This window comes from Solanum lycopersicum, chromosome 7, assembly GCF_036512215.1.
Source record: "Solanum lycopersicum chromosome 7, SLM_r2.1".
Lineage (NCBI taxonomy): Eukaryota > Viridiplantae > Streptophyta > Magnoliopsida > Solanales > Solanaceae > Solanum > Solanum lycopersicum.
In genome coordinates, this window is record NC_090806.1 from 43,269,375 (window position 1) to 43,289,142 (window position 19,768).

The 19,768-nt window shown below is 36.4% G+C and overlaps 1 protein-coding gene across 1 annotated transcript; it reads right to left on the reverse strand.

Annotated features, from left to right (window-relative positions):
• Nucleotides 1-15,902: 15,902 nt before the first annotated feature.
• Nucleotides 15,903-16,238, reverse strand: LOC138337443 (uncharacterized). Its single transcript, XM_069287354.1, has one exon. The coding sequence runs from the start codon at nucleotides 16,236-16,238 to the stop codon at nucleotides 15,903-15,905; it is 336 nt and encodes a 111-aa protein (XP_069143455.1).
• Nucleotides 16,239-19,768: the final 3,530 nt, after the last annotated feature.

A 19,768-nucleotide genomic window follows, 5' to 3' on the forward strand; every position in this document is an offset into this window, starting at 1 on the left:
ATATAAAAGTTTGTATGGAGACATACCTATAGGATCCTTATATGAAGTCAGTAGGCCAAATAACATCATCTAACCTCCTTGACCAGTCTGTTCTATTACCATTCACCGGTTTTGCCAAAATCTGTTTGATCTCCCGATTGGACACACTCTAGTCTGTCGGTGGTAAGGTGTATCCACATTAAGACGAACACCATATTTTTCCAGCAACCCTTTGAACATTCTATCACAAAAATACAAGCTGCCATCACTAATAATGGCCCTAGGTGTACGAAATCTTGAGAATATATTCTTCTTAAGGAATGAGGTGAAACTCTTTCCTTCATTATTGGGGAGCGCAATTGCTTCCACCCTTTTCTACACGTCGTTAAGCTCCACAAGTATATATTTCATCCCAAGAGAAGTCACAAATGGGCCCATGAAGTTAGTTCTCCATACATTAAATAACTCTATCACCAATGGGATTCAAGTGGAGATCTTGTCTCTTTGAAATTCCTCCATCTTTTTGTCATCGATCACATGATTTGGCAAAATCGTGAGCATACTGGTGAATGGTTGACCAATAATACCCACACTACATGAGTTTATGCACAGTTCGGATACCACTAGGTGCCCACCAACAGGCGAGGAGTGAAATGCCTGCAAAACACTCAATTCTCAACCTAAGGTACACTACGGTGAATTATACCATCAGCACAACTCCGATATAAATAAGGCTCATCCCCAAAGAACTTTTTGACATCATGCATGAACTTTTTCCTTTTGTGGAAGGTAAGATCTGATGGAACCACATCACTTCCAAGATTGTTTACAAATTCAAGAACCATGGGATTAAATCTTGAGAAGCGGCTAATACATTTTCATATGGAATGCATCATCAATTTCAGCTTTTTCTCCTAATTCACACATAGCTTCATCCTCTAATCTGGACAAGTGGTCGACAACTTGATTCTCAGTCCCCTTTCTATATTTCACCTAAAAATCAAACTCTTACAGCAACAATACTCATCTGATCAACCTTCGCTTCGCATCCTTCTTTGCCATTTACCTCAAAACAGAATAGTTTGTATGCACTATGACCCTCGTGCCAAGCAGATAGGAAGCGAAATTTTTCGAATGCAAACACCACCGCAAGAAGTTCTTGTTCTGTTAATGTGTAGTTCTTCTGCGCTTCATTAAGGGCTTTACTTGCATAGTAGATGGGAAGAATTTTGTCCCTTCTCTTACCCAATACCACACCAAGTGCAACCTTACTCGCATCACACATTACCTTAAATGTGTCACTCAAATATGGTGAAATAATAATGGGTGTAGACACCAACTTCTGTTTCAACTCTCCAAATGCTTTCGGACAGGATTCATCAAAATAGAACTTACATTCCTTCTCGAGCAATTCAAACAAAGGGTGTGCAATTTTCAAAAAATCCTTAATGAACCTCTAATAAAAGCCAGCATGCCCAATAAAACTCCAGACACCTTTAATAGAGATTGGTGGAGGAAGCCTCTCTATCAACTCCATATTGGCTCGATCAACCTCTATCCTCTTCTCTGAGATGCGTTGGCCAAACACTATACTTTCTTTTACCATAATGTGACATTTCTCCCAATTTAGCACCAAATTACAATCCAAACATCTCTTGAGCACCTCAACCAAATTATTTAAGCACCGATCAAAGGAGTTGCCTACTACATAAAAATCAACAAGGAGCACCTCAATAGTGTCCTCCATCATATCAGAAAATATCGACATCATACGACGGTGGAAGGTCGCCGGTGCATTACATAACCCAATGACATCTTTTTGAATTAAAAAGTCCCATAGGGACAAGTGAAGGTGGTCTTTTCTTGATCTTCCAGAGCGATACAGATCTGATTATAGCCCGAATAGATATCAAGAAGGCAATACCAACCCTTGACTGCAATTCTGTCTAACATCTGATCCATGAAGGGCATAGGAAAATGGTCCTTTTTAGTCTAAGCATTCAACTTTGGGTAGTCCATGAAAACTCTCCAAATGGTCATTGTCCGCATCAGAACAAACTCGTTCCATTCATTAGGTACCACAATAATCCCACCCTTTTTAGGCACACACTGAACAGGACATACCTAATTGCTGTCTGCAATAGGATAAATGACTCCCACATCCAACCACTTGATGATCTCCTTTTTCACTACATATTGCATAGGTGGATTCAACCTTCTTTAGTGCTTAATACTCGGTTTGTGATCTAGCATGAGTTGGATTTTTTGGAAAGAAATACCGGGAGGGATCCCAATAATATCCGCAATAGTCCAACCAATGGCTCGCTTGAACCTCTGCAACATCGCCACTAAGCACTCTACTTGTTGTCCATTTAACTTTGATGCAATTATTACGATAATGTATCATCTGTAATCAAGAACACATACCTCAGATGAGGTGGTAGAGCTTTAAGCTCTAATTTTGGGGCCTCCATAATAAATGGTCTTAAAGGCGGAGACTCTGGATGCTTCATATCTAACTCCAATTTCTTCGGCTTTGATCGATAGTCGTTTCATTCAAATGCAGCCACCAAAGAATTATACTTTTCAATACCATAACTCTCAAAATTCATGATGGCCCTTCCTAGTGCCTCAACACCTAGTCGCTCTCCGATTGGAACCTCATACACTCTCAACATTGTAGGATATAACAGATACGGTTTGCAGTTCACTACTCTGCATCATGGACCTACAAAATGTTGAAAGTTGCTTCTTCATTATTCAGCCTAAACGTCATCTGCCTCTTTTCAATATCAACTAGTGCACACCTAGTGGCAAGGAATGGTTTTCCTAGAATGATGGGGATCTCAAAGTCAAGAATCACAAAATCGACCAGAAAAATGAATGACTCCACTATCATAAGCACATCATGGAGTATATCTAAGGGCCTCTTCATAGTTCGATCGACCATAAATAACCGCATCGTAGTAGGTTTTGGGCCTCCCAAATCCAACTTCTTATAAATGGACAATGACATGAGATTTATGCTCGCTCCAAGATCACATGGTGCCTTAGCAAAGTGGAGCAACTCTATAGTACATGGAATAGTGAAAGCATCCGTATCCTCTTTCTTTTTCATAAGTGACCTCGTAGCAATATAACTACAACGCTGCATTATGTCATCATCTTAAAAACTCAACGACCTCTTCTTTGTCACCATATCCTTCATAAACTTAGCATAACCGCACATTTGCTCCAAAGCCTCTATCAACAGGACATTTATGGAAAGTTGTTTTAACATAGTGATAAACTGCTGGTATTTACCCTCTTCTATTCTTATCTCTATGAGAATGGTGGTGGAGGTCTAGGGATGGGTACCAGTTTCCGAGATAATTCTGCTTATTTTGACGGTGCATCACCCAACTCTCCACTAGCTTCTATAACCTCATCTTCTTTTCTAACATCTCCTTCATCTATAGACGACATGGGTAGATCAATAGTCTGTTTACCTCTTCGAGTAGTGACTGTCATGCAATGCCCATTATTTTTAGGATTCAAGATAGTGTTGCTTGGGAGAGTGCCAGGTTGTCGTGAGTTCACAGTAGTAGACAATTGATTCATCTGTAGCTCAAGGTGCTTTATTGAGACTGCATGTGCATCCATGTTTTGTCCAATGCCTTATAGTTCACCTCTTACCTCCTTGACATTATCATCAGTTGCATCAAACCTCGTCATCATCTTCTACCACATATCCTCAACCCCCTCCATATTACCTCTACCGTCCCTAGGTGCAACTTTCCTATTTTGAGGTGGAACATATGGACCACCCCTTTCATTCTTGTTACCATAGTTGTTCTAGTTGAAGTTGTTGTCGCGGTTATAGTTCCCATCTCGGACATAGTGACCACCTTGTTTGTAATTACCATAGCTCCGACCTTGGTTACCTAGCCGTTGACGCCAATTATCCTGATTGGAGCCTTAGGTGTTTCATCAGAAACCCCCCATCTGATCATTGACTGCATATGTATCCTCTTCATAGTAGTACGCATCTGTCAGTGTTGGTGGTTTAGGCAAATACTTCACCACATTCACTTTTTCTATGCCTCCGCTCACATGCTTCAAGAGCAACCTTAATTACGTTCTCATCTGCGTCATCTCTTCCCGGATTTGATTAGTGACTGAGTTGCTTGTCACTTGTATCGCGAAGGTGTCTTGCCTTGTTTCCGACTTTCTAGTGCTCCAAGCTTTGTTGTCTCGAGATATCTTCTCCAACTTCTCTGCAATCTCAACATATGTGCATTCCCTATGGGAGCCACCAGCAATGGTGTCGAGCACTGCCTTGTTGTTATCATCTTAGCCTATGTAGAAGTACTTTTTTAGTGACTCATCATCAATGTGGTGGTTTGGGACGTCTATCACGAACACAGTAAATTTGTCCCAAGAGATACTCAGTGACTCACCAGGTAATGCCACAAGGTTGTTCACTTTATCCTTGTGGTTGAGCTTCTCGGGAACTGGATAATACCTCGCTAAGAACACATCGCTCAACTGATCCCAAGAATAGATAGACTTGTAAGGCATATTAGTGAACCATATAGCAACATCTCCTGTCAGTGATAGAGGAAACACTCGCAACCCGATGATGTTCATATCAAGGTCCGCTCTACCAACACAACTTTTGCACACAGACCTCACTTTAGCGATATGGGCATGTGGGTCTTTCGATGGCAGTCCCGAGAACAAGCCTCTCGCTGTGAGCATATGCATCAAGCTACTCGTCACCACGTAAGTGTGCACAGGGGGAGTGGGGGTAGGATAAGAGGTCAACTGGAGTCTGCAATGTTCATATTGGCCCTATTGTAATCCTGAAGTCATGGGGCTGCTGGAGGTTGCACCCACAAGGCATCACCTAACTGATTTTCAACGTGTGCCTGGTGGTTTGCCTCAACTGGTAAAGGAGGTTGACGACTTTCTCCATCACCTAGATTCCCTTTGTTAGGGTTAGCTAGAACACATTGATTCTCCATTCGTCTTAAAATTCGATTGAGTTCAGGATCGTATGGAGTGAGTGGTTCTCTTTGGCTCCGTGTACTTACACTAGATTTAGAACCGAGAGAAACAAAAACAAAAAAGAAAAGTAAAATCACGGAATAGTTGACTAAATTTCAATAACGTTATTAAAGTTAATATATGCATTTGAGTACACTAAATCTACCAAAATATAGCCTTTAGTGAGTCCGAATCATGGACTCATCAATGGACTCATCATATCACAAAGGAAGTTTATTCTTGACATGTTGAAAGCCTACAATGTTGCAAACATGAACAACTGCACATACCCACTAGACCATGCAGTGAAGCTTCATGCCAAAGAAGAGCTCTTTTATCAGATCCTTTATTTTATAGAAAGCTCATTGGCAAGTTGAATTTTCTGACCAATATTAGAATGGACATATCATACAGTGTATGAGACTTTGGTTTATTTATGCAAGATCCTAGAGAACCACACTTCCAAGCTGCATTCCACTTATTGAGATACATCAAGACAGATCCTACTCTAGGCATTTTCATGTCACATGATCCATCATACAATGCGAAAGCCTATTGTTATTCTGATTGGACTGCATGTCCTGATTCTAGAAAATTAGTGAGTGCATATATTGTGTTGCTTGGCAATAGTCCCCTCAGCTGGAAATCCAAGAAACAAGAGACTATATCTTTATTTTAAGCAGAGGTAGCGTATAGAGCACTCAAAAAAGTTACAGGAAAATTGATTTTACTCAATAGATTATTGGTGCAGCTTACAACGTCAATGTCAACCCCTATGGAGGTGTATTGTGAGAGTCAATCAGCCCTTCATATTGCTAGGAATCAAGTGTTTCAAGAACACACCAAACACATTAAAGTTGATTGTAACTTTGTGAGAAATTTTTTCCAGGAAGGACTCATTGCATTGCATCGCATAAGCTCAGACAATCAATTAGCAGATATTGACCAAAAAACTAACTGACATAAAAACATTCTGCAACATTGAGCAAGTTGTCAATGTTTTCCACACGTCTCACTTGATAGGGGTGGTGTTGAGATCAATTAATCCTAATTATAGTTAGTTAACTACTTCAGCCGGTTAGTTAGCTTAGCCAGCTAGATCAATTAGTTAGAGTAGGTAGTTAGCGTAGCTTGAATTCTGTTATTTCTGTAGTGTAGATAATTTTTTTATTTCCCTGTATAAATACATGTGATCTCATAATGAAAATCAGTTAATAGATTTTCCCCAAATGCATTCTCTCTTCTCTGGTTATTTCCTTTGTTCCATGGATGATTGTTAAGCTTCCACTAGCGATGCTCTCAAGAGTATCTTTGGTTATGATTTTAATGCATTACGGTGTTAACTTCTAAATGCATTCGTGTGTAGTTTGGCAAACTCGCTTGATTCATGTCATATCGATTTAGCTCAGTCGGTGTTTGTTTGGTCGAGTCCTATTTCAAATATCTACTATTTTATTTATTCACTTGTTGTCTCGAGTCAGCCTCTCTTTTATTTAGTTCGTTGGAAGCTGAAATACAGGACAAGGAAACTGAAATACACTTCGGAAAGCTCTAAACAGTGTGTATACTCAAAGTATACACTGGTATACAGATCTAGTGCAATAAATACGTGGCTAAAAATGAAGATACAGGTTTCAGGGCTCAAAGTGGACGGTCTACAGTTGGTATACGGTTCAATATATAGGAACTCTCGTCAAGACACGAACCATATACAACTGTATACACTTGGTGTATATGCAGGATTTCAAACGCCTAATTGGGGCCTATGTCCAAATTTAATTTCTCCTTTACCCTTAAATTATTTATTATTTAATTTTTAACTCTAACTTTAGAATTGTTAATTAACTTCATAGAATTTCCCAAAATATGAACTGTTTTCTTTATGTTGGTATACTGTAACACATTCTATTTTATCAACTCTTTCTTCTTTACTGAGAAACTTGCATAAATATACTATATCAAGAAAATATTTATTATTTATAGCAATAATATTTTGTTTCATTTGATAACCTTTAATACATTTATAATATAACTTTTATACATATTACAAATTACAATTTATTATTCACATATAATACAAGTTTTATTGATGGATAATACATTTATTACACATTTTAATACACTTATAATTCAATGTGTCAATTTTTTACCAAAGAAGCATAATATATTTTAAAAACTGTTGTAATACATATATATTGCATGCATTATTCATTTTTAATACACATTGCAGATTTAACATATTATTGTTATACATTGCTGTAAATGGTAATAAATAAAAAATATCACTAAAATTGATAATCATTTATTAAAAGGTACCAATCCATGTAATTTTATCCTTCTTTATTTACTTAATCAAAATTCTTAATCGAAATCTTCACTTGTTTTTAATTAACTCAAGATAGTTTCTTGTCTTTATTTGACTAAATTAGTTGAGGTTATTACTTTTATAATGATTTCGCAAAATTTTTAGGGAAAAGGGTCTGAAAAATTACTCTAACTTTGGTCGAAATTGTTGTTAATATCAAACTTTATGGAGGATCTTTTACCCTCTAAACTATTTAATAGTGTATTTTAAGGGTATATATGTGTCCACGTGAACACATTATTATTTATAATTAAGCAACATTTATGTTATCCACGTGGGCACATATATATACCTTTATAATGTACTATTAAGTAGTGCAGAGAGGTAAAATGTCATTTAAAGGTATTGTGCGAAACTTTGATCAAAGTTTGGATATATTTCAGACATTTTTCCTACAGAGTCTATTATTAAAGTTATAGTTTATTATATTTAGTTTGAACGTTATTTTTTTTTTAAAAAAAAGAGTTATTCTTTTAGAATAGTTTAATCACCTCTAATTTATTTCAAAGGTTTAAGTTATATTTCATCCCTTTTCTAAAGACTCAAAAAGTACAATAAATGAACATCGTCAATTTCTAAAAAAAAAATCATATTTTTGTAGTCAAGTTATTGGATAATCGCTTGTTAGCGGACACTTTAAATATTTTTAAAAACCATTTTAAAGTGAAAATGTGAATCACTTGCCTATTTTCTCTAAATTCGTGAAGACTGAATCACTTGAAGTCCTTTAAATTAAGTTTTCTTAATTGTTTTGTAAAAAAATTAAGTGTCAACTCTTTTTTTAAGTATTTTTCTCAATTGTTTTATATTTAGAACATTTCAAAAAGTAATTTTTCTAAAGATAGTAAAATTACGGCATAACAATAACATTATAATTTAAGGTACCTCCGAACTCTTAAAATATGATTTAAAACAATGCTAGTGTTTGTGAAGCATACTTGACGGTAGAGTCAACACAATTGTTTTCTCATTATTTTTAACCTCATCTTATGGCACGTCATTATATTGTGACCCATAGTGATGATATTGGTGCTATGAAAGATGTTTGAAGGAAATTTATCCATATTCACCCATCCAAGCAATCGGACGAAGGAAAAATAAATGAGATTTATCCGTTGAAGAACTTAAGGCTGCCCAAACTTATATTCTACTAAACTGTCAACATGTTGAGCCGTTTGTAAGTTGACAATTTAAGATTGTACCTGTTTAAGATTTAAAAAAAATTGATCATACATTATGATTTTCTATATAGCTTATTTTGTTGCTATGAAGCATGTACATACAACGTTTGCAAGAAGACTTTCCGAATCTACCTCAAGATCAAATAGATGAGAGTTCCGAATCATATTTTTCTATACGGTTCAAGGAATATGTAAGCCTCAAACAATCATTATTCTTTAATAAAATGATTTTTTAAAATTATCTTGTGAATTTAGACTAAATTTTATAGTATTTTAACTAGGTTCGATCCAACCATATCAAAAAAAAATATTTGAGTAGTCTTGCTCATGGATCATTAATAAGTGCATGTGCTTATCCAATGCATTTTGTCAATGGATTCAAGTTTCATACAATACATCACGGTAGTATAAGATTAACAACGAACAGTGGAGTTTGTATTTCATATCCAAATTTTGTTGATTACTATGGAAGGATACACGAAATTACACAATTGGAATATCATATAGCATCTTTAAAGCAAGCTATATTATTCAAGTGTGAATGGTATGATCCAACAATGAATGTTGGTTTTAAGGAGCACGATCGATATAAATTGGTATATGTTAATCATCGTCACCGATTTTAAAAATATGAACCTTTTATTCTTGCAATGCAAGTGTGTTATATGCCTTATCTTAGGACAAAGAGGGGCACAACTGATTGGTTAGCTGTATTAAGAGTCAAACCTCGAGATGTTATCGAATCACTTGATAAGTGAGGGATTATGATAGCTGAATCAAATCTCCCATTCCAAGTTGTAAAATTTGAAGTCCATGAGATAGATTTGAATGTTATTGTTGATGAGAATATACCTCTGTGTGATTCAAATTGGGAGGCAAATGAAATGGTTGAGCCAACGTATGATAATTTGTTGTTAGAGCACCATGAATTAGAAGAAGACTCTAGAGAAGATGAAGGCGAAAGGAATGATGAAACTGAATAGGAGGACGATGAGGGATTCAAAATAGACACAGACTAGTATATGAAATGTGCTACTTTATCTTCAGCAACTTTTGTTTATAGTACTATGTTTTTGATGCAAATTTCTGCTCACTGAATCGTACTAAACTTAATGCTTTCACTGACTTTTTTTTTAAAAAAAATATGCTTTTGTACATATTTTATATGTGAGTACTTACTTTACGCAAGTTCTTATTCAGATTCTGTTAGATTATTGTTGTATGTAGATTTTTATTTAGTTAACTCGATGTGTCTCTATTTCTATATATCTCTTTTATTATGTTGTAATAGTAGGTTATGAGTCGATTCCAACAGTAGAAAAATGTCGTGGTAATCATATGATCAAAGGGAAATTGCTTCTTTTGTGCTCTGATTCTGAAAGTTAGTGTAACACCCCGGAATGCTTTAAGCTAAGGCCCTAGCTACTTTTTGTTTGCATATACCGGGTTATTCTTAAATTGATCATATTGTTAAAGATAAATTCTTTATTATGGGAATGATTTTGAATATCAATTAATGTCCGTGAAAACTCTTAGCACAAAGTTTAGTTGAAAGTTTCCTTACCGATTAAGTTCTGATGTAAGAGTTTATTTGAGTAAACTTTAAACTACCATATCTCTTAGATTACAAGGAGTTACGTGGACCATAGTCTATCAAATTAAGTATTCAAATCTTCTTTCGAATGCCACCAATTTCATTAATCATAGTTTCGAGTAAAATGTTATGATCATTTTAGTAACATGATATAGTGCAGCGGCGAATTTATCGATGGCAAAACATTGAAAAGGTTTTTTTTGTGTCTTTTTACCTCTAAAGACCCTAAACGAATCTCTTGACTAATTATAGACCCAAAACAATCAGATTTTCATCTGTTAGTTCATTAATCTCTTCTATCTCAAACCCTAAGGCAAAACACTATGGAAAAATCAAAAGTATAAGATTCCATTTAGATTTTTTCAATCTGTTTCAAAATTCTTTTAATCTTTTTCAAGATTCTTCTTCAAGATATGTCTTTCTCCAAGAATTCCATTCTTTCCAACTCAAATTGATCCATAAAATTATGAATCGCTAACGAAAATCATAATTCTTAGACACTGAGATTTCAAGAAACCAATTCAAGAATCTCAAAAAAAAATCTTGATTATTTACCTTCAAGTAAAGATTTCAAGGCTTCTAATGAAGTTCTTCTTCAAAATTCTTTAATAATGTGACACCTCATTGTTTAAAAGAACTAGAAAGAAATCATTTTTTGAAAATAGTCAAATTTGGAAAGTTTGACAAAGTTAAGAAAAGTATGAGTTTTGGATCAACTTCAAATGACCATAACTCCTAGCACATGATTAGTTAGGTGTGCTACAAGATACCGTAGGTATGGTATTTGGATTATCTTTCCAACGCCACCAAAATGTCTCATTTTCAAGTTTGTATGAGGGAGATATGCCCATATGAAGTGGGGATATCTAGATAAGGATAGGTAAAACCAAATGTTAGAAGTGGATTATGGTCTTTTCCTTATCCAATTAACTAAATTCGTTTTTGATAATTAAGTTGGGGTCTAAATTGTAGTGGTTCATTTAATGCTTCACAATATTAAGTTAAGATTTTGAGAGAAGAGAAAAGATGAGGAGAAAAGAGAGGAAGAAAGCAAGGATTCATCGCGTTCTTTAAGTTAAGCTTGTGGATTCCTCCAAGGGTTGATCCCTACGAGGTATGTGACATCACATAGCATTAGGTTAGTTCACCTACACACCAATGATGATTTAATTCAGCGAAATTATGTTCTTGAAAGTATAGAAATTGAGTTCTTGATGGATTGTGTTGAAGTTAGAGAGTTTATAGTTGAAAAACAACCGAGAAAATTCATCAAAAATCTTGGAAAAGGCATGGGGAGCCGCGCCACTCAGAGCGCCAGGGACGCCAAGTCATCTTTGACATGAGATTATGACCTTTGAATCCATAAATTAAATTCCAGGTAAAGTTAAGGATCAAGTTAAGAGAGTTCTTAAATCTTTTCAAAGTCTTCTATAATCATTTTAAACTTGTTTTAAAAGAGTTAAGAAATGAGTATGGGGACTAAGTACACCCAAAAAGAAAATATTTTCACATTTAAGATGAGAGAACACCGATTTTTAAATGAGTTTTCATGAGTAGCGTTGAGTTCAATATCTTTTATGAGATAAGCTTTTTGGGAAGTAACCTTAAATTACAGAGAAAAACTTATGTTTTTAGACATATCAGGTGAGTATTTTAGGAGTAGTATTGAGCCTGATACGGGGATAAATTCATAATAACTCAATTCTCTATAAATCATGTAGTTAACATGGGTAGAACGGGTCATACTTTTTAGGTTATTCCATAATACTTTTTAGCATAGACTAGTCGATCCACTTAGTTGAGGCGTTCTATACCCATGCAAGTTATAGGAATGTTCTGGCAGCGTGAGCGAGATTTTGTATCATCACACATATCATAAAGATGATTTTTTATTAGAGAAACTCCCACAAAACTATATTTATTTATAACATAAATACATTGAGTTGTTATTTACTGTTTAAATGCTTTATATAAACTGCACCTTAACTTTTGTTTAATTCTGCATTTGAGTTGAGTATCCATGAGTTGAGCCGAGCTAAGTGTTTCTTTCAGAATTCAGCTCAAGCTTATGCCGTGCTTAGTTTTCCCCTCACATGCTCTTACATTCAATATATTGATGTCATTTGGCTTGCTCCATTTTATGATGCATATACATGTAATCAGGATCAACATCCAGCACCTCGTTGATCTAGTTAAGAACTCAAAGTCAATTGGTGAGCCTCTTTGCTTTCTAGAGGATCCCCTTTTTATTGCTTTGTTATTTCATTTGTTAGGATGATCGACGGTATTTTCTCGGCATCCCTCATAGTTTTAAAGGCTTCATAGACGGATAGTTATAGCTCTCTAGTCGTTCCATTTTTAGTTATTTGTTCTAAGACTTGCTTTGCCAGTTTGACTAAGTCGAATGTTTATATGTAAAATATTCTGTGTTATTTTAAGACAGTTGATTTAAGTGCATTTGATTTCTTCATTAATGCGTATAGTCTTCCGCTGAGAGTCTAGCAAGGCCAAGGGTTCGTTTTGAGCAAACAATGGTTCTTGAGTGCCAGTCCCGACAGGGTGTAGGCTCGGGGCAGTACTAAGAACCTTGTTTTTTCAGATATGTAAGTGTTCAACGACTAGGATTATATCCCCGACTAAACATTTCAAGAACACCCAATCCAATTCTTGGTGTTCAACGATCGTAAATAAGTATAAAATCCAACTAAATGAGTTAGGGTCGAATCCCACTCGGAGTGGTACGTGTTTCAAATTTGATCAGGAAATATAAATGCGATCAATTAGGCCATAAGAATAAACATTATCGGGAAAAGATACATCAAATATAAGGAGTGACATATATGATATATAGTTTTTTTTTGTTTAGATTAATACCTAGAAGCAGTCACAAAACTATGAAATAATAATAGGGAGATATTTTCTTGGGATATGATCGATTATAGACAAATATATACATATCGATAATTGCAACTATTTGTAAATAGCTAGATATTAGTGATAGGCTAGACTAGAATGGGTGGGTGGGAATTTTCTCCCAAACAATTACCCCGAATCAGGTGATTTCTCTCAAAAATAAACGTGCATGCAAATTAAGATCAGCCCACATCTTAATTCATTCACTCTCTCGAGCTAAATGTGTGAGATTAGGTTTAGGATTTACTCTCTCAAGCTAAACCCATATCAACCCTATACCCACAAACCATCAATCAAAAACCATAGTTCTAAAATCTCTCTTTCAAGCAAACCAAGAACACAAATATAGAACTTCATTTGCAACTACAGTTCTTATATTAAACCACAATTAATGGTTAAACATTCTTTTAAATAGCATTAAACTAACAATTAGCAGTACCCATAAGCTAAATAAACCCATAAACATTATAACACCCCAATAATTGAGGTTTTAGCTAGACATTATAAAAAGATAAATACTGTCACGCCCCGAGCTACACCCGAGACGCGGACACAAAACTTAGGACCACAAGCGATCCCAAGCTAACTCTGCTGGCACAATCATGAGCACACTATAGAAAATAAACTAATGCGGAATCTACATGATAACTTATAATGAAATGATGGGGAATAGCGATATGCTAAAGCTGATATATATGAAGACTGATGAGTTTAATACAATGAAGTTACTAACTTAATACTAAGCTGAAACTAACTATGTCTGAAATAAGCCTTTAAACTGGACGTGACAAGCCCCCAACTAAATCTAGAAAAAACTGAAACTAAAAGGCTAAATACAAAAAAGAAACTCCTGGCTATTGTCCTCGGAGAATGAGGACTCACCCGTGAATCTGCTAAACTGGAGATCGGAAATCGATATATGCGTGATCTGGATGCTGAGAACCTGACCTACATCATGGGAAGATGTAGCGCACGTATGTGTCAGTACTTGAAAGGTACTCAGCATGTAGGATAGAGTAAAGCTGAAATAAAACATAATTGAACAAGCATAAAAGCAAGTATAATAATTTGATATGATACATTGAATTCTGAGTTAACTAGATGCAATAACCAATCTATAACATGCTAAAACTGAATATTGAATATAATGATAAATGGTCAATACAGAGAGTCTGACTGATCTGTGGGAGCCACTAATAATCGATAATAAAACCATATAAGTTAAATGTGGAGTCCGATGTATACGCTCCATTGAAAGGACCCAATATACCCTGACAAAGGTATAAAGGGATGCTGGTGTAATCACTATACTGATTGCCGACAGAGGGGACTTACAACCTACTTGCTAGTAGTTCTTGGACTAATTGGGTACGCTGAACACTAGCCTAACTCGGTATTATGCTACTCCCATGAATTCTATAAATTTACTAATTATGTCTGAGTTTCTGTAAATACTGGATAGATCAAAACTAAATTTGCAAACTGGGTATGCAACAATTAATATGGTAACTATATATTTATAACTGAGGCAAGTATATCTGAAGTGTATGAAATATCTAACCTAGCATGTGCAATTCAAGAACTAAAGAAATACAAAGCTAGGGTTTTAAAATTCATGCAATAAACTGAATAATAACATGATAATCTGATTTGGAACATAAAACTAATAAATTCATAAAGTTCTGTTGAAGTTTTAGAAGCCCTAGATCTAATCATGATATGGGAATCAAGAATCTGACTGAAAACTAGGGACCCAGTGGGTGAAAGGAACCCACTAGTGAAATCCCACATACCTGGTGATGATCCACGAAAAAATACTCAAGTTTTCGGGCTGGAACTGCTGGAAACTGTGTTTTTTAACTAGGGTTCTTGAGCTTTTTCTCCTCTCTTCCTTTTAATTTTCTATGTTTTGATATAATGATTTGACTTAAATATGTTTTAGTTATGTTTCTAGGCTTAAAATGACTAAAATATAATGAGGGTCAAAACGACGTATCTTAAGGTTAAAATGAAGTGGGAAAGGTCAAAAAGATCCCTGGAAAATTTACTGTCGGACAAAACGACGGCCAGGACTGACGGTCTATCGTTTGACCGACGCCTCGTCGTTGGGTCCGTTGACTGGGCCTGTTCGACAAGACTTTACTAAAATGAACATAACTTTTTACTTGGAGGTATGATTTTATCAAGTTTGGTTTCTATGGAAAGATAATTCAATTATCTATCTGTGGGTAGGTAATGGGATACCTCATTAATTTTGTGCTAAGAGTTATGACCATTTGAAGTTCACCCAACTTAATTTTCCCTTAACTATATGCAAATTTTCCACCTACGGACCGTGTTGATCATCAATAGCTCTTATCAAAGAGTGGGTGAATAGGGGTCTCGATTGACGGTCACGGACTACGGACCGTCGTCTAACCTATGGACCGTAGGTCCGTCTGTCGATCAAGACTTACCAATTTTTTCCTGGCTGAGTTTTTGGGAGTGTCTGATCCCATCGACGGTTGTGTAGGATGAACCGTGGGTCAGGCTACAATATGTCGATGGTCTCGCTTGTTCACCTGCAGATTTTCTGAAAAACTGATTTTTTCTTTGTTTTAGCTACAGAGTGTTACATTATCTCCCCCTTGGGAACATTTGTCCTCGAATGAAGACTAATCTAACTGAAATAAAGGGAGAGAGTTGTAAACCCCACTACTAAACATGAAGAAATGAGTTTCTAACTGAATTGAGTTTTGAGTACATGCAAATATGCTGAAAATGCAAGTACAAACTGAGGGAACACGATTCTAACATTGAATTTACATATGAATGACTGGAAAACCGAAGAAGAACTAGTACCTCAAGATGGAGTGGAATCGGAAGGAAAGAGGTGAGGATACTTGGCTTTCATGGCTGCTTTTTCTTCCCAAGTAGCTCCCTCTACGGACTGACTCCTGCACAAAACCTTAACTGAAGCGACTTCTTTGTTTCTCAACTTTCTGAACTGACGGTCAAGAATCTCAACTGGTACATCCTCACAAGAAAGACTATCTTTCACCACCACACTCTCCAATGGCACTATAGAGGCTGGATCACCCACACACTTCTTCAAGAGTAAGATGTGGAAGACCGAATGCACTGCTGCTAATACTGCTGGCAACTCTAACTCATATGCCACCTTGTCAACCCTTTTCATGATCTTTTAAGGGCCTACATATCTAGGAATGATCTTCCCTTTCTGCCCAAATCTCTTAACCCCTTTCATAGGTGAGATTTTTAGAAAAACCCAATCATCAACTCGGAACTCTAGTTCCCTTCTTCTTATATCTGCAAAAGATTTCTGACGACTTTGGCTGTCTTAAGTCTATCTCTAATGAGTTGCACTTTCCCCATAGCACAAATGACTGAGTTTGTCCCTATCAAAGCTGATTCACCTACTTCAAACCAACCAACAGGAGATCTAAATCTACGCCCATATAAAGCCTCATAAGGGGCCATCTGAATGCTGGAATGGTAGCTATTGTTGTACGCGAACTCAATAAGAGAAAGGTGATCATCCCAACTACCTTTTGAAATCGATAACACAAGCTCTCAACATATCTTCGAAGGATTGAATGGTATGCTCTGCCTGCCCATTCGTCTGTGGATGAAATTTTGTACTAAGGTTAACTTGAGTACCAAGACCCTTCTGAAAGGACTTCCACAAATGAGAGGTAAACTGAGGACCTCTATATGAAATGATAGACAAAGGAACCCCATGCAACCTCACAATTTCATTAATGTAAAGCTTGGCATAGTCCTCTGTCGAATATGTAGTCTTGACCGCCAAAAAGCGAGAACACTAAGTCATCCTATTAACTATCACCCAAATGGAGTCATGTTGTCTGCGAGTACGCGGTAACCCTGTGATGAAATCCATATTGATCACTTCCCACTTCCAAGTAGGAATGTCGATCTCTTGAGTCATACCCCCTGGTTTCTTATGTTCTACCTTGACTTACTGGAAATTAGGGAACTTACTCACGATGTCTGCTATATCTATCTTCATGCCATTCCACTAATATACTTCCCGCAAATCGCGATACATCTTAGTGGCACCTGGATGAAAAGAATACCTAAAGTTATGGGATTATTCAAGAATATGTTTCCTCAACTCGACCACATTAGGAAGACACAATCTACCCTGGCAGCGAAGTACACCATCTCCCCTTTAGGAGAAAACCTCCACTTTCTGATTGTGGAGTACATTCTTAAGTTCAACCAAAATTGGATCATTGTCTTTATTTTCTTTAACCTCGACTACCAAAGAAGATTCTTCCACATTCTGAATTGTTGCATAACTATCTGATATGCTCATAAGGTGAACTCCCAAGCGAGAAAGCCTGTGAACATCCTTCACTAGCTCCTTCCTTTATTCCTCAACATGGGCTACACTACCCCTAGATAATCTACTAAGAGCATCTGCTACTACATTCGCCTTACCAGGATGGTAATGTGCACTCATATCATAATCCTTAAGGAACTCTAGCCATCTCCTGGCGAAGATTCAACTCTTTCTGGGTGAACACATACTGAAGACTATTATGGTCAATGAACACATCTACGTGAACACCATACAAGTAGTGTCTCCAGATCTTGAGTGCAAACACCACTGCTGCAAGCTCGAGGTCATGAGTTGGATAGTTCTTCTCATGAACCTTAAGTTGTCTAGAGGCATAAGATATTACCTTACCTCGTTCCATCAACACACAACCTAGGCCAACTCTAGATGCATCACAATAGATCACATAACCATCTGAACACTCTGGTAGATTAAAGACAGGAGCTATAGTCAATCGTGTTTTCAATTCTGCAAAGCTTTTCCCACAATCATCTGAGCATTGAAACTTGACCATCTTCTGAGTAGACCTAGTCAATGGTGATGCTATGGATGAAAATCATTCCACAAACTTTCTGTAATAACCTGCTAGACCTAAGAAATTTCTGATATCTATAGCAGAGGTAGGTCTGGGCCATTGTTTCACTGCTTTTATCTTTTTTGAATCTATTCGGATCCATTCGCTAGATACAATGTGACCAAGGAAAGCAATTAATTGCAACCAAAACTCACATTTGCTAAACTTAGCGAATAACTGGCGATCCTTGAGATTCTGTAAAACAATTCCCAAATGACTAGCATGTTCTTCCTCATTCCTAGAGTAAATGAGGATATCATTAGTGAAGACGATAACGAACAAGTCCAAGTACTATTTGAAAACTCTGTTCATCAAATCAATGAAAGTTGTAAGAGCATTGGTTAGTCCAGACGACATAACTACAAATTCATAATGACCATATCGAGTTCTAAAGGATATTTTCGGAATGTCACTATCTATGACTCTATCCTTGAAAAATGGCTAGCACCAAGAAGTTGGTCAAACAAGTCGTCAATCCTTGGGATGGGATACTTATTATTGATTGTGACCTTGTTCAACTATCTATAGTTAATGCTTATTCTGAGGGAAGCATCTTCCTTCCTTACGAACAAAACTAGTGCACCCCATGGTGAAATACTAGGTCTGAATTCCTTAAGCTCTGCTGGAGCCATTCTATAAAGAGGAATAGAAATAGGTTGGGTATCTGGAAGGATATCAATTCCAAAGTCGATTTCCCTTTCGGGAGGGACTCCAGGAATATCTTCTGGAGATACTTCTGGAAATTCACAGATTACAATAAACTGACTCAAGAGTTGGGGTTTCAAGGCTAGAATCCTTAACCCGGACTAGATGATATAGATAAACCTTAGATATCATCTTTCTGGCCTTAATGCAAGAAATAAATCAAGGTAAGAAATAAATCAACCCATAGGCGCTAAGCTACTACCTTCCTTTCTAAGATTGGTTCGTCTAGAAACTGAAAATGAACAATTCTATTTCTACAATCGACTGAGGCTTAACATGAATGTAACCAATCAATGACTAGAATGACATCAAAGTCTATTATTTATAACTATTCTAGATCTGCTGAGGTGAATTTCTAAGATACTGTGACAAGGTAATTTTTGTATACCCGTCTAGCTATAACTGGGTCACCGACTGGAGTAGAGATTAAGAAAGGTTCTAAGAGAGTTTATGGAATAATATTTAAGTTTAGTGCTATATTGAGTTACAAAATACAAAGTAGTCTCTATTTTCTTTACATTGAGTGAACCATATGAGAGTCACATCCTTAAGCTGGTAGAAGGCCATGTTCACCTATCACTATCATTTACTTGCATCACACCAAATATTTTCTTGATCTCATCTATGAATTTTTGTGGGTCCTAACCAACTTACGACCCTAAAAACATAGGCAGGTTCATCCTAACAAAATTACAAACTCTTGCTGCCACTAAATCGGTCATTTCTATTAGTAGGAACTAGAACCTGCTGATTGTTCTGGTTGGTCATACTCTGAGCCGAATAGCTGAATTGGCATTCTGAAACTCTTTATTTGAAATTCCTAATCTGGTGCTAGAGGAACTGCGTTAGCATTACATCCATTAGCATTCCATGCCTAAGCTCTATGACAAGGCCCAATCTTAAGCACCAAACGTCAAGTTAGAATGGAATTTGATCATACCTTACTCACGATAAGACTAACAAGAAAGTGAAGTTTTTCCTAGAACACTTTATAGCCTCCCTCTCATTAGATGTGGTGCACTTCACACCCATGAAAAGGACTCTAATTAGGGTCGTTTTTTTAGAC